A 15,280-nucleotide genomic window follows, 5' to 3' on the forward strand; every position below is an offset into this window, starting at 1 on the left:
TGTGTGTGATGTGTGTGTGTGTGATGTGCGTGTGATGTGTGTGTGTGTGTGTGATGTGCGTGTGATGTGTGTGTGATGTGCGTGTGATGTGTGTGTGATGTGTGTGATGTGTGTGTGATGTGCGTGTGATGTGTGTGTATTAGTGTGTGATGTGTGTGTGATGTGCGTGTGATGTGTGTGTGATGTGTGTGATGTGTGTGTGATGTGCGTGTGATGTGTGTGTGATGTGTGTGTATTAGTGTGTGATGTGTGTGTGATGTGCGTGTGATGTGCGTGTGATGTGTGTGTATTAGTGTGTGATGTGTGTGTGATGTGTGTGTGATGTGCGTGTGATGTGTATGTGATGTGTGTGATGTGTGTGTGATGTGCGTGTGATGTGTGTGTGATGTGTGTGTGATGTGTGTGTATTAGTGTGTGATGTGTGTGTGATGTGTGTGATGTGTGTGTGATGTGTGTGTGATGTGCGTGTGATGTGTGTGTATTAGTGTGTGATGTGTGTGTGATGTGCGTGTGATGTGTGTGTATTAGTGTGTGATGTGTGTGTGATGTGCGTGTGATGTGTGTGTGATGTGTGTGTATTAGTGTGTGATGTGTGTGTGATGTGCGTGTGATGTGTGTGTGATGTGTGTGTGATGTGTGTGTATTAGTGTGTGATGTGTGTGTGATGTGTGTGTATTAGTGTGTGATGTGTGTGTGATGTGCGTGTGATGTGTGTGTGATGTGTGTGTGTGATGTGCGTATGATGTGTGTGTGATGTGTGTGTATTAGTGTGTGATGTGTGTGTGATGTGCGTGTGATGTGTGTGTGATGTGTGTGTGTGATGTGCGTATGATGTGTGTGTGATGTGTGTGTGTGATGTGTGTGTGATGTGTGTGTATTAGTGTGTGATGTGTGTGTATTAGTGTGTGATGTGTGTGTGATGTGTGTGTGATGTGTGTGTGTGTGATGTGTGTGTATTAGTGTGTGATGTGTGTGTATTAGTGTGTGATGTGTGTGTGATGTGCGTGTGATGTGTGTGTGTGATGTGTGTGTATTAGTGTGTGATGTGTGTGTGATGTGCGTGTGGTGTGTGTGTGATGTGCGTGTGATGTGCGTGTGATGTGTGTGATGTGTGTGTGATGTGCGTGTGATGTGTGTGTATTAGTGTGTGATGTGTGTGTGATGTGCGTATGATGTGTGTGTGATGTGTGTGTGTGATGTGCGTATGATGTGTGTGTGATGTGCGTATGATGTGTGTGTATTAGTGTGTGATGTGCGTGTGTGTGTGTGTGATGTGTGTGTATTAGTGTGTGATGTGTGTGTGATGTGCGTATGATGTGTGTGTGATGTGTGTGTGTGATGTGTGTGTGATGTGCGTGTGATGTGTGTGTATTAGTGTGTGATGTGTGTGTGATGTGTGTGTGATGTGTGTGTATTAGTGTGTGATGTGCGTGTGATGTGTGTGTGATGTGTGTGTGTGATGTGTGTGTGATGTGCGTGTGATGTGTGTGTATTAGTGTGTGATGTGTGTGTGATGTGTGTGTGATGTGTGTGTGATGTGTGTGATGTGTGTGTGATGTGCGTGTGATGTGTGTGTATTAGTGTGTGATGTGTGTGTGATGTGCGTGTGATGTGTGTGTGATGTGTGTGATGTGTGTGTGATGTGCGTGTGATGTGTGTGTGATGTGCGTGTGATGTGTGTGTGTGATGTGTGTGTATTAGTGTGTGATGTGTGTGTGATGTGTGTGATGTGTGTGTGATGTGTGTGTGATGTGCGTGTGATGTGCGTGTGATGTGTGTGTATTAGTGTGTGATGTGTGTGTGATGTGCGTGTGATGTGTGTGTGATGTGTGTGATGTGTGTGTGATGTGCGTGTGATGTGTGTGTGATGTGTGTGTGATGTGTGTGTATTAGTGTGTGATGTGTGTGTGATGTGTGTGATGTGTGTGTGATGTGTGTGTATTAGTGTGTGATGTGTGTGTGATGTGCGTGTGATGTGTGTGTATTAGTGTGTGATGTGTGTGTGATGTGCGTGTGATGTGTGTGTGATGTGTGTGTATTAGTGTGTGATGTATGTGTGATGTGCGTGTGATGTGTGTGTGATGTGTGTGTATTAGTGTGTGATGTGTGTGTGATGTGCGTGTGATGTGTGTGTGATGTGTGTGTGTGATGTGCGTATGATGTGTGTGTGATGTGTGTGTGATGTGTGTGTATTAGTGTGTGATGTGTGTGTATTAGTGTGTGATGTGTGTGTGATGTGTGTGTGTGATGTGTGTGTGATGTGTGTGTATTAGTGTGTGATGTGTGTGTGATGCGTGTGATGTGTGTGTGTGATGTGCGTGTGATGTGCGTGTGATGTGTGTGTATTAGTGTGTGATGTGTGTGTATTAGTGTGTGATGTGCGTGTGATGTGTGTGTATTAGTGTGTGATGTGTGTGTATTAGTGTGTGATGTGTGTGATGTGTGTGTATTAGTGTGTGATGTGTGTGTGATGTGCGTGTGATGTGTGTGTATTAGTGTGTGATGTGTGTGTATTAGTGTGTGATGTGCGTGTGATGTGTGTGTATTAGTGTGTGATGTGTGTGTATTAGTGTGTGATGTGTGTGTGATGTGCGTGTGATGTGCGTGTGATGTGTGTGATGTGTGTGTATTAGTGTGTGATGTGTGTGTATTAGTGTGTGATGTGTGTGTGATGTGTGTGTGATGTGCGTGTGATGTGCGTGTGATGTGTGTGATGTGTGTGTATTAGTGTGTGATGTGTGTGTGTGATGTGTGTGTGATGTGTGTGTATTAGTGTGTGATGTGTGTGTGATGTGTGTGTGATGTGCGTGTGATGTGTGTGTGTGTGTGATGTGTGTGTATTAGTGTGTGATGTGTGTGTGATGTGTGTGTGATGTGTGTGTATTAGTGTGTGATGTGTGTGTATTAGTGTGTGATGTGTGTGTGATGTGTGTGTATTAGTGTGTGATGTGTGTGTATTAGTGTGTGATGTGTGTGTATTAGTGTGTGATGTGTGTGTGATGTGTGTGTATTAGTGTGTGATGTGTGTGTGATGTGTGTGTGATGTGTGTGTGATGTGCGTGTGATGTGTGTGTGTGATGTGTGTGTGATGTGTGTGTGATGTGTGTGTATTAGTGTGTGATGTGTGTGTATTAGTGTGTGATGTGTGTGTGATGTGTGTGTGATGTGCGTGTGATGTGTGTGTGATGTGTGTGTATTAGTGTGTGATGTGTGTGTGATGTGTGTGTATTAGTGTGTGATGTGTGTGTGATGTGTGTGTGATCTGTGTGTGTGATGTGTGTGTATTAGTGTGTGATGTGTGTGTGATGTGTGTGTATTAGTGTGTGATGTGTGTGTATTAGTGTGTGATGTGTGTGTATTAGTGTGTGATGTGTGTGTGATGTGTGTGTGATGTGTGTGTATTAGTGTGTGATGTGTGTGTGATGTGTGTGTGATGTGTGTGTGATGTGTGTGTATTAGTGTGTGATGTGTGTGTGATGTGTGTGTGTGATGTGTGTGTATTAGTGTGTGATGTGTGTGTATTAGTGTGTGATGTGTGTGTATTAGTGTGTGATGTGTGTGTATTAGTGTGTGATGTGCGTGTGATGTGTGTGTATTAGTGTGTGATGTGTGTGTATTAGTGTGTGATGTGCGTGTGATGTGTGTGTGATGTGTGTGTGATGTGTGTGTATTAGTGTGTGATGTGTGTGTGTGATGTGTGTGTGTGATGTGTGTGTGTGTGATGTGCGTGTGATGTGTGTGTGTGATGTGTGTGTGTGATGTGTGTGTGTGATGTGTGTGTGTGATGTGTGTGTGTGATGTGTGTGTGTGATGTGTGTGTGTGTGATGTGCGTGTGATGTGTGTGTGTGATGTGCGTGTGTGATGTGTGTGTATTAGTGTGTGATGTGCGTGTGATGTGTGTGTATTAGTGTGTGATGTGTGTGTATTAGTGTGTGATGTGTGTGTATTAGTGTGTGATGTGTGTGTATTAGTGTGTGATGTGCGTGTGATGTGTGTGTATTAGTGTGTGATGTGTGTGTATTAGTGTGTGATGTGTGTGTATTAGTGTGTGATGTGTGTGTGTGATGTGTGTGTGTGATGTGTGTGTGTGTGATGTGCGTGTGATGTGTGTGTGATGTGTGTGTGATGTGTGTGTATTAGTGTGTGATGTGTGTGTGTGATGTGTGTGTGTGATGTGTGTGTGTGTGATGTGCGTGTGATGTGTGTGTGTGATGTGTGTGTGTGATGTGTGTGTGTGATGTGTGTGTGTGATGTGTGTGTGTGTGATGTGCGTGTGATGTGTGTGTGTGATGTGCGTGTGTGATGTGTGTGTATTAGTGTGTGATGTGCGTGTGATGTGTGTGTATTAGTGTGTGATGTGTGTGTATTAGTGTGTGATGTGTGTGTATTAGTGTGTGATGTGTGTGTATTAGTGTGTGATGTGCGTGTGATGTGTGTGTATTAGTGTGTGATGTGTGTGTATTAGTGTGTGATGTGTGTGTATTAGTGTGTGATGTGTGTGTATTAGTGTGTGATGTGTGTGTATTAGTGTGTGATGTGCGTGTGATGTGTGTGTATTAGTGTGTGATGTGTGTGTGTGATGTGTGTGTGTGATGTGTGTGTGTGTGATGTGCGTGTGATGTGTGTGTGTGATGTGCGTGTGTGATGTGTGTGTATTAGTGTGTGATGTGCGTGTGATGTGTGTGTATTAGTGTGTGATGTGTGTGTATTAGTGTGTGATGTGTGTGTGATGTGCGTGTGTGATGTGTGTGTATTAGTGTGTGATGTGTGTGTATTAGTGTGTGATGTGTGTGTATTAGTGTGTGATGTGTGTGTATTAGTGTGTGATGTGTGTGTATTAGTGTGTGATGTGCGTGTGATGTGTGTGTATTAGTGTGTGATGTGTGTGTATTAGTGTGTGATGTGTGTGTGATGTGCGTGTGTGATGTGTGTGTGTGATGTGTGTGTGTGATGTGTGTGTGTGATGTGTGTGTGTGTGATGTGCGTGTGATGTGTGTGTGTGATGTGCGTGTGTGATGTGTGTGTATTAGTGTGTGATGTGCGTGTGATGTGTGTGTATTAGTGTGTGATGTGTGTGTATTAGTGTGTGATGTGTGTGTGATGTGCGTGTGTGATGTGTGTGTGATGTGTGTGTGTGATGTGCGTGTGATGTGCGTGTGATGTGTGTGTGATGTGTGTGTGATGTGCGTGTGATGTGTGTGTGTGTGTGATGTGTGTGTGATGTGTGTGTGTGTGTGATGTGTGTGTATTAGTGTGTGATGTGTGTGTGATGTGTGTGTGATGTGTGTGTGTGATGTGTGTGTGATGTGTGTGTGTGATGTGCGTGTGTGATGTGTGTGTGATGTGTGTGTGTGATGTGCGTGTGATGTGCGTGTGATGTGTGTGTGTGATGTGTGTGTGATGTGTGTGTGATGTGCGTGTGATGTGTGTGTGTGTGTGTGATGTGTGTGTGTGTGATGTGTGTGTGATGTGCGTGTGATGTGTGTGTGTGATGTGTGTGTGTGTGTGATGTGTGTGTGTGTGTGATGTGTGTGTGATGTGCGTGTGATGTGTGTGTGTGTGATGTGCGTGTGATGTGTGTGTGTGTGTGTGATGTGCGTGTGATGTGTGTGTGTGTGTGATGTGCGTGTGATGTGCGTGTGATGTGTGTGTGTGATGTGTGTGTGATGTGTGTGTGATGTGTGTGTGATGTGTGTGTGATGTGTGTGTGTGATGTGTGTGTGATGTGTGTGTGATGTGTGTGTGATGTGTGTGTGTGATGTGTGTGTGATGTGTGTGTGTGTGTGTGTGTGTGTGATGTGCGTGTGATGTGTGTGTGTGATGTGTGTGTGATGTGTGTGTGATGTGTGTGTGATGTGTGTGTGTGATGTGTGTGTGATGTGTGTGTGATGTGTGTGTGATGTGTGTGTGTGATGTGTGTGTGATGTGTGTGTGTGATGTGTGTGTGATGTGTGTGTGATGTGCGTGTGATGTGTGTGTGTGATGTGTGTGTGATGTGTGTGTGTGATGTGTGTGTGATGTGTGTGTGTGATGTGTGTGTGATGTGTGTGTGATGTGCGTGTGATGTGTGTGTGATGTGTGTGTGTGATGTGTGTGTGATGTGTGTGTGTGATGTGCGTGTGTGATGTGTGTGTATTAGTGTGGGAGCCAACAGGCTGCGTCTCCTGTTAGTCGGCCTCATGTGGTCGGCATGTTTAATTCAGAGCTCCACAGAGCTGTTTAACCTGAGTTTCCAGAGAGAGAAGCAGTCATGAACTCATCCTCCAGCCTCTTGTCTGTGTGTGTGTGTGTGTGATGTGTGTGTGTGTGTGTGTGTGTGTGTGTGTGTGTGGTAAACCCTGCAGGAAGGCTAACCGTACAGCCGTCAGCTGTGTTATTGATCCCCACAGCAGCTCAGAGGGCATTAGGTAATGAGCGGGTCTCCGATGCACGTACAGAACACGAGAGGAGACGAGGAAAAGAAAACACCCGACGATACAAACAAACATTTATCTTATATATCTGCATGCCACACACAGACAATCACACACACACACACACACACACGCTTTGCAGACACACATCTGAAGCTGTGTCTGCTCATTAACTCAGATGAGAAGAACAAACGGCGTTCCTGCACTCCACCTCGGCTCTCTCTCTCCGTTCTATCCGTCCTCTGCTGCCCTGCGCCGCCACACCGCCGTGTAAACGTGTGTTTAGTCGATGCTTTCCTCGTGGCTGCAACATCAGCCAAGCACTGAGAGGTGGGTGTGAGGCTCAGAACAGAAGGTCTTCTGAATGTGCTCCAGCAGACACCATTAGCGAGAAGCAGAGACACATAACGAGGCAGATTTCAGCCAGACAGACGGATAACAAACAGTTTGCTTTTCCTCACATGGAACGAGGCCCTCTCCTCTCTGTCCAGGGGTTGGGTGACAAACATGTTGCCGCTGATGGGATCGATGTTGTAGATCCCGCTGGGTGGCTGGTCGGCGCCCGCTCCGGTGATGCTGTAGCGAATCCCAACATCCTTATCCTGATCTGAGCGGATCTGAGGAGAAGCAGAGAGGAAGATCAGATCTGTACTTCCAGCTTTTAGGACTTTTCCTGCAGAAAGTTCAGGTTTTATGTCCCAGTTACAGAGACTGTGTTAGAGAGTGTCTGGTAAAAGCATCATTTCATCCCAACACTGTCCTAAAGGTTAGAGAAGGACTGAAGAACGAACAGAGGGAAAAGATCTATGTTGAGACGACTCTAGAGCTTTCTTTACCTTCATGGCAGCTCAAACCGAGATCAGACCGAGGTTACAGAACTCTGGTTCACGCCTTTATAGTCGGGTACATTTTACTGCAGCTTAATGTCTGTTATTTCACACAGAACGGGATGTTTAAAAGAGTTATTTATTCGACTTTAAACATGTTTCTGTAATAATTCCTCTTTTCCCACAGCAACAGAAATATCAATACTTTTTGTAGAGCGGCTCACAGATGTAGAAGCAGACCAAGTTTGAGAAGGTTCTTCCTGTGGGATTGAAGCTTCGCTGGGCAACAAACAACAGAAAATCTTTAATCAGGTAATCTGCAGGTTGGTTACCATGACACAGCCGGGATACAACCGACTTCTTTAACGTGAAAACAAAGAGAGCGTGAACTCAGCCAGGAGACTGTGCCTTTGCTGCATCTGGCGGGTCTGGGAGCTGATCTAGGAGCACCGAGCGGGTCTGTAAATCATGTTTAAGGTTGATAAACAGCACCTGCTTCTCCCTCTGAAGGTCTTTCAACTCATTTCTGACACTCAAATCCCTGATTTCTAAAGAAACCTATAAAATACTAATTCAACAACAGTATAGATGGTTTTCATCATGAGGCAAGCCTTTGCTGTTTGCGCGGTTAAGGGCGCGCTACCCCTTTAGGGAACTAACGTTTCCTCCACGGTGACATTCTCTGTTTTAAGCTTGGAGGACATTCAGCTTGTTGTCATAGATCAGATGAATGCCATCCTTTCTCCAACACGCCTCCAAATGACTGGATCCCTGCATGCACACGCCATCCCGCTCTGCAGAGGCCTGGCAACGGGACAGACTCCCCGTGTGCTGGAGAAGGGTTGCGTCTGAAAGCTGCAGGATGGTGGATCTCCAGGACCAGAGTCATGATGGAGCTGCAGTGAAGAATGAACATTTCTCCAACAGAAGCATCTTCCAGGCGTCTCAGCTACATTAAAACTTTGGCTTCTGACCTCCACGCTGAAATGTGTTTTCTTCTTTCTAATGTTTTTTATTGGGAACCGTCACCATGGTTACAAGTCAGAGGGAATAATCCCAGAGTCAAATGAAAGAAGGTAGGCATGACTCTTCCCCCTCTATCTTTCTCTTCCCCTCCTTTGCAATTTTCCTGGTCTGTGAGGCTGCAGATCATGCATGAAAATGAAATTACTTCATCCGTGCAGTGGTGACGGCGGCTGCTGCATAAAACATTTCTCTGTTTGAACATGATACCCTCTCTCTTAATTTCCAACGTGGCGCTCCCACACCCACAGAGCAGCACTTCGCTGCAGCTTTCAGCGCCACACTTTTTATTTCCTCACTTCACACAAGATCCATTTCTGGACCCTGCAGGTACCATGTTGTATAACCTCCATCAACTGCTGCACTTCAGCTGCTCTGCTTGGCATATATGTCATTAAAGCAGCATTATGATGATACTGGAGGACTAATTACAGTTATTATTCCCTGCAAGCCCACTATCTGCCAATCAAAGTGGGATGCCATCATGACATTAATAATAACATAATTTGATCGCCCACCCTCATTATGAGAGTCATCTGCTTGGTTAACAGCCTGATAATGTGGAGCTGAACATGCATTTTGGAGAAGAGAAGATGCTGAACGTCCTTCATCTGCACCGCGTGTGAAAAGTCTCATCTGTCTGAGCTCCAGGACACGCAAAGACACAACATGAAGAAATAACAGGAAGGTAAAACATGTTTACAGCCTAACATCTGTTTCCTCAGTGTGTGTGTGTGTGTGTGTGTGTGTGTGTGTGTGTGTGTGTGTGTGTGTGTGTGTGTGTGTGTTTAGGGAGGCAGGAGATTCTCCGTCTGCATCGTGGATCAAAAGGAGCTGCTCCGTTCAATAATTCACCAGACCAACGTTTGGGACACATGCTTATGAAACTTTCACCTGCCATGTCAGTAACGCTGCATGTGGACGTGTGTGTGGTCGGGCTGTGGAGTGTGTGTGTGTGTGTGTGTGTGTGTGTGTGCAATCTGTCTCCTCAGCACAGCTTCAAAGCAGAGCGAGTCTAGTTGGCACATGGGTGTAATCGGCCCCAGAGAAGACAACAGCGCGTCTCCTCGTCAGGCGGCCTCTGCCTCCATTCCCCATTCAGGCCCCTGAGGGCCCGTGTCATCCTGGCTGCTGTCTCTTAATGAAGAGTCTTTATATCAATAAATGGAAGACATGAACAAGCATGGCTTCTTGGAGTCCAGGGAATCCCATGAGTGACAACTGCTCAATTGAGCCATTTGAACTGAATGCTAATGAGCGAAGCTGGGATTTCTGCCCCTCTCTCTCCTCCTGTCTGCCATTATCCGGTATGCTCGCTCGTCCTTCAGTAGCTCCTTGCAGATGGAAAAGACTCTGATCACTCTAAAAATAGCTCGGAGAGGAAGATGCAAGGGACCTAACTGGCTGTCTGTCAGAATCAGACCAGGCATCAGATAAGTGACCTATTTGTAGCTCTTTGAGAAGGATTTCCTTGATTCCTGACAACTGGGATCCTGTGGGAGACGGAGAGGGATGGTGGCAGGCTGGAGGTGAAAACATGGGGGGGGGGGGGGTCAGACAGAGAATCCTTGAGGTGATGCAGGATTAATTGATCCAATGCTGTATGATCAGCTTATCAGCATGTGGCTCCATGCCTCCATCACTTCACTCTAACTTGGAGTTTATACCACGCTGCTTGCAGCATTTATTCCATGTGATGAAACGGATAAAGTTGTGACCTGCAATGCAAATGACAAACCAAGAATAACCAGACACCACCAGCCGCCTCAAGCGGGGGCTGTGTGCCGTCAGATCCCACTGAGGGTCACAGAACGCCATCGACTAGCATCACACAGGTTGGGCTCCTGTATGTCTCCTCAGCACACGTTCCCCTCTCCTGCTTTTATTTCATCACTCTGGATGCTTTCAGATGCATCTCTACCTTCAGGGTCCATCAGAAACCCCCCCCCCCCCCCCCCCCCCCACCCTTCACCTTTAGGTTTGCCCGGTTCACCTCATTATCAAGAAGTAAAGAACACTACATGTTGCCTTTTTTAGATCTTCTTGACCCAAAATGAAGAAAAAGTTAGATACTTTCACTATATATATATATATATATATATATATATATATATATATATATATATATATATATATATATCTACATATATATATATACATGTATATATATATATATATATATATATATATATATATATATATATCTACATATATATATATATACATATATATATATATACATATATATATATGTATATATATATATATATATATACATATATATGTATATGTATATATGTAGATATAGATATATATAGATATATTTTGCGAGGGATGTTGACAGATAAAACTGTTACACACCTGGCATCAGGATTCCCTGGGCCGCAGTTCGATGATCGACTTTGTAGTCGTATCGTCGGACCTGCGGCCACATGCCTTGGACACTCGGGTGAAGAGGGGGGCGGAGCTTCAACTGATCACCACCTGGTGGTGAGTTGGCTCAGATGGTGGGGGAGGAAGCCGGTCAGATCTGGCAGGCCCAAACGTGTTGTGAGGGTCTGCTGGGAACGTCTGGCTGAGTCCCCTGTCAGAGCGAGCTTCAACTCCCACCTTCAGCAGAGCTTCAACCATGTCCCGAGTGAGGCGGGGGACATTGAGTCCGAATGGGCTGTGTTCCGTGCCTCTATTACTGAGGCGGCCAGCCGGAGCTGTGGCCGTAGGGTCGTTGGTGCCTGTCGTGGCGGTAATCCCAGGACTCGGTGGTGGACACCAGCAGTGAGGGACGCCGTCAAGCTGAAGAAGGAGTCCTATCGGGCCTTCTTGGCCTGTGGGACTCTGGAGGCAGCTGATGGGTACTGGCGGGCTAAGCGGCATGCGGCTTCGGCTGTTGCCGAGGCAAAAACTCGGGCATGGGAGGAGTTCGGCGAGGCCATGGAGAAAGACTTCCGGACGGCTTCGAGGAGGTTCTGGTCCACCATCCGGCGGCTCAGGAGGGGGAAGCAGTGCTCCATCAACACTGTGTACAGTGGAGATGGGGAGCTGCTGACCTCAACTCGGGACGTAGTGGGTCGGTGGAAGGAATACTTCGAAGACTTCCTCAATCCTACCAACACGTCTTCCGATGAGGAAGCAGAGCTGGCGGACTCAGGGGTGGACTCTCCTATCTCTGGGGCTGAAGTCGCTGAGGTGGTCAAAAAGCTCCTTGGCGGCAAGGCCCCGGGGGTGGATGAGATCCGCCCGGAGTTCCTTAAGGCTCTGGATGCTATGGGGCTGTCCTGGCTGACACGCCTCTGCAGCATTGCGTGGACATCGGGGGCAGTACCGCTGGATTGGCAGACTGGGGTGGTGGTCCCCCTTTTTAGGACCAGAGGGTGTGTTCCAATTACAGGGGAATCACACTCCTCAGCCTCCCTGGTAAGGTCTATTCAGGGGTCCTGGAGAGGAGGGTCCGCCGGATAGTTGAATCCCGGATTGAGGAGGAGCAGTGTGGTTTTCGTCCTGGTCGCGGAACAGTGGACCAGCTCTATACCCTCTTTGGGGTCCTGGAGGGGGCATGGGAGTTTGCCCAACCAGTCTACATGTGCTTTGTGCACCTGGAGAAGGCATTCGACCGTGTCCCCCGGGGGTTCCTGTGGGGGGTACTCCGGGAGTATGGGGTACCGGACCCCCTTGTACGAGCTGTCCGGTCCCTGTACGACAGGTGTCAGAGCTTGGTCCACATTGCCGGCAGTAAGTCGGATTCGTTTCCAGTGAGGGTTGGACTCCACCAAGGCTGCCCTTTATCACCGATTCTGTTCATAACTTATATGGACAGAATTTCTAGGCGCAGCCGAGGTGTTGAGGGGATCCGGCTTGGTGGTCTCAGGATTGGGTCTCTGCTTTTTGCGGATGACGTGTTCCTGTTGGCTTCATCTGGTCGTGATCTCCAGCTCTCGCTTGAGCGATTCGCGGCCGAGTGTGAAGCGGCTGGGATGAGACTCAGCACCTCCAAATCTGAGACCATGGTCCTCAGCCGGAATAGGGTGGATTGCCCTCTCCGGGTCGGGGGTGAGGTCCTGCCTCAAGTGGAGGAGTTTAAATATCTCGGGGTCTTGTTCACGAGTGAGGGAAGGATGGAGCGCGAGATCGACAGACGGATCGGTGCGGCGTCTGCAGTAATGCGGACTCTGCGCCGGTCTGTCGTGGTGAAGAAGGAGCTGAGCCAGAAGGCGAAGCTCTCGATTTACCAGTCGATCTACATACCTACCCTCACCTATGGTCATGAGCTGTGGGTCGTGACCGAAAGAAGGAGATCTCGTATACAGGCGGCTGAAATGGGTTTCCTCCGCAGGGTGGCCGGGCTCTCCCTTAGAGATAGGGTGAGGAGCTCGGTCATCCTGGAGGAGATCAGAGTAGAGCCGCTGCTCCTCCGCATCGAGAGGAACCAGTTGAGGTGGCTCGGGCATCTGGTCAGGATGCCTCCTGGACGCCTCCCTGGTGAGGTGTTCCAGGCACGTCCCTCTGGGAGGAGACCCCGGGGAAGACCCAGGACACGCTGGAGGGATTATATCTCTCAGCTGGCCTGCGAACGCCTCGGGATCCCCCCCGCAGAGTTGGCAAATGTGGCTGAGGAGAGGGAAGTCTGGGCTTCCCTGCTTAGGCTGCTGCCCCCGCGACCCGACTCCGGATAAGCGGCAGAAGATGGATGGATGGATGGATAAAACTGTTAAATCAGCACCTTTACTTTTTAACACTTCAACAAAGTTAGAAGTGAAATTCGACCTCCAATCTGTGGGTTCTTCAGGACTGAAGGCAGGCCTTTCAGTCTGACCCCCCTGTGTGGGGGCCAGCGTTGCCAGAGTGGAGGGGGCAACTGGCTCCCAGACTGGGGAGGTCTGTGGGATTACCACTGGTCAACACTCAGTGATGAAATCCAGGGAAGTAGATGCCGTCCCACACCATCACACCGCCACCACCAACATCTGTCACCCCATTGGTTCGCTGCATTCTCCGTCTTTTTAGATCCTGCAATCCCATCGGACCACTGGAGCTAATCACACACACTCACCTCCGCCGATCACACACACTCACCTCCACCGATCACACACACTCATCTCCGCCAGTCACACACACACACTTCTGCTAATCACACACACTCACCTCTGCCGATCACACACACTCACCTCCGCCGATCACACACACTCACCTCTGCCGATCACACACACTCACCTCCACCGATCACACACACTCACCTCTGCCGATCACACACACTCACCTCTGCCGATCACACACACTCACCTCTGCCGATCACACACACTCACCTCCGCCGATCACACACACTCATCTCCGCCAGTCACACACACACACTTCTGCTAATCACACACACTCACCTCTGCCGATCACACACACTCACCTCCGCCGATCACACACACTCACCTCTGCCGATCACACACACTCACCTCCACCGATCACACACACTCACCTCTGCCGATCACACACACTCACCTCTGCCGATCACACACACTCACCTCCGCCGATCACACACACTCACCTCCGCCAATCACTCACACACACTTCTGCTAATCACACACACTCACCTCTGCCGATCACACACACTCACCTCCGCCGATCACACACACTCACCTCCGCCAATCACACACACTCACCTCCGCCGATCACACACACTCACCTCCGCCGATCACACACACTCACCTCCGCCAATCACACACACTCACCTCCGCCGATCACACACACTCATCTCCGCCAATCACACACACTCATCTCCGCCAATCACACACACTCACACACACTTCTGCTAATCACACACACTCACCTCCGCCGATCACACACATTCACCTCCGCCGATCACACACACTCACCTCCGCCGATCACACACACTCACCCCCGCCGATCACACACACTCACCCCCGCCGATCACACACACTCACCTCTGCCGATCACACACACTCACCTCCACCGATCACACACACTCACCTCCGCCGATCACACACACTCACCCCCGCCGATCACACACACTCACCTCCGCCGAGCACACACACTCACCTCCGCCGATCACACACACTCACCTCCGCCGATCACACACACTCACCTCCACCGATCACACACACTCATCTCCGCCAATCACACACACTCATCTCCGCCAATCACACACACTCACACACACTTCTGCTAATCACACACACTCACCTCCGCCGATCACACACACTCACCTCCGCCGATCACACACACTCACCTCCGCCGATCACACACATTCACCTCCGCCGATCACACACATTCACCTCCGCCGATCACACACACTCACCTCCGCCGATCACACACACTCACCTCCACCGATCACACACACTCACCTCCGCCAGTCACACACACTCACCTCCGCCAGTCACACACACTCACCTCCGCCGATCACACACACTCACCTCCACCGATCACACACACTCACCTCCGCCGATCACACACACTCACCTCCACCGATCACACACACTCACCTCCACCGATCACACACACTCACCTCCGCCAGTCACACACACTGCTTCTCTGCTCCAGTTCAGCTTCATTTAAAGGAAAAGACTTTCCAGCAGAACATTTGTAACCATGAAGCTTTGTTCCAACAAAGGAAATAAACCTAAAAACACTGATTTTCTTTCTTTTTATTCTTAGTTTAAAATCAATGACAGAAAATTCTCCCTTCATCTTTAAACGATAAGCTGCTTAAAACACAAAGATCATGTAAAAATAGAAGCTTTCTGAACCCTCCTGATGTGGGAATCTGGGGAGACTTGAGGCTTTTTTAGCTCCTAAACGCTGAGATTAAACACATTTGTGCTTTTAAGAGCTGTGGAAGGGCGACTTGGTTCTCCGGTGACTGGGCTGCAAGTGCATGTGTTGTAAATATTCCAGCGGACGTTTCCCCTGCGTCTCTGCTGATGGACTAAATGCTGCTCGGAAACCTCTGGGTATCCACAAGCCGCTGCAGCAATGCTCCAAACGTACTTTAAGTCATGCAGCATTGTTTTATT

At 48.4% G+C, this 15,280-nt stretch overlaps 1 protein-coding gene across 1 annotated transcript in view; it reads right to left on the reverse strand.

Annotated features, from left to right (window-relative positions):
- Positions 1-6,833: 6,833 nt before the first annotated feature.
- LOC306757213 (cadherin-4-like) overlaps positions 6,834-15,280 on the reverse strand; it is a gene marked incomplete at both ends in the record, with an annotated part of 260,899 nt that continues 252,452 nt past the window's right edge. The window contains one exon of the mRNA XM_079242178.1: positions 6,834-7,031. Coding sequence (XP_079098304.1) covers positions 6,834-7,031 — 198 coding nt within the window. The remainder of the gene's footprint in view (positions 7,032-15,280) is intronic.

Source organism: Telmatherina bonti (assembly GCF_933228915.1).
Source record: "Telmatherina bonti genome assembly, chromosome: 6".
Taxonomy (NCBI): domain Eukaryota; kingdom Metazoa; phylum Chordata; class Actinopteri; order Atheriniformes; family Telmatherinidae; genus Telmatherina; species Telmatherina bonti.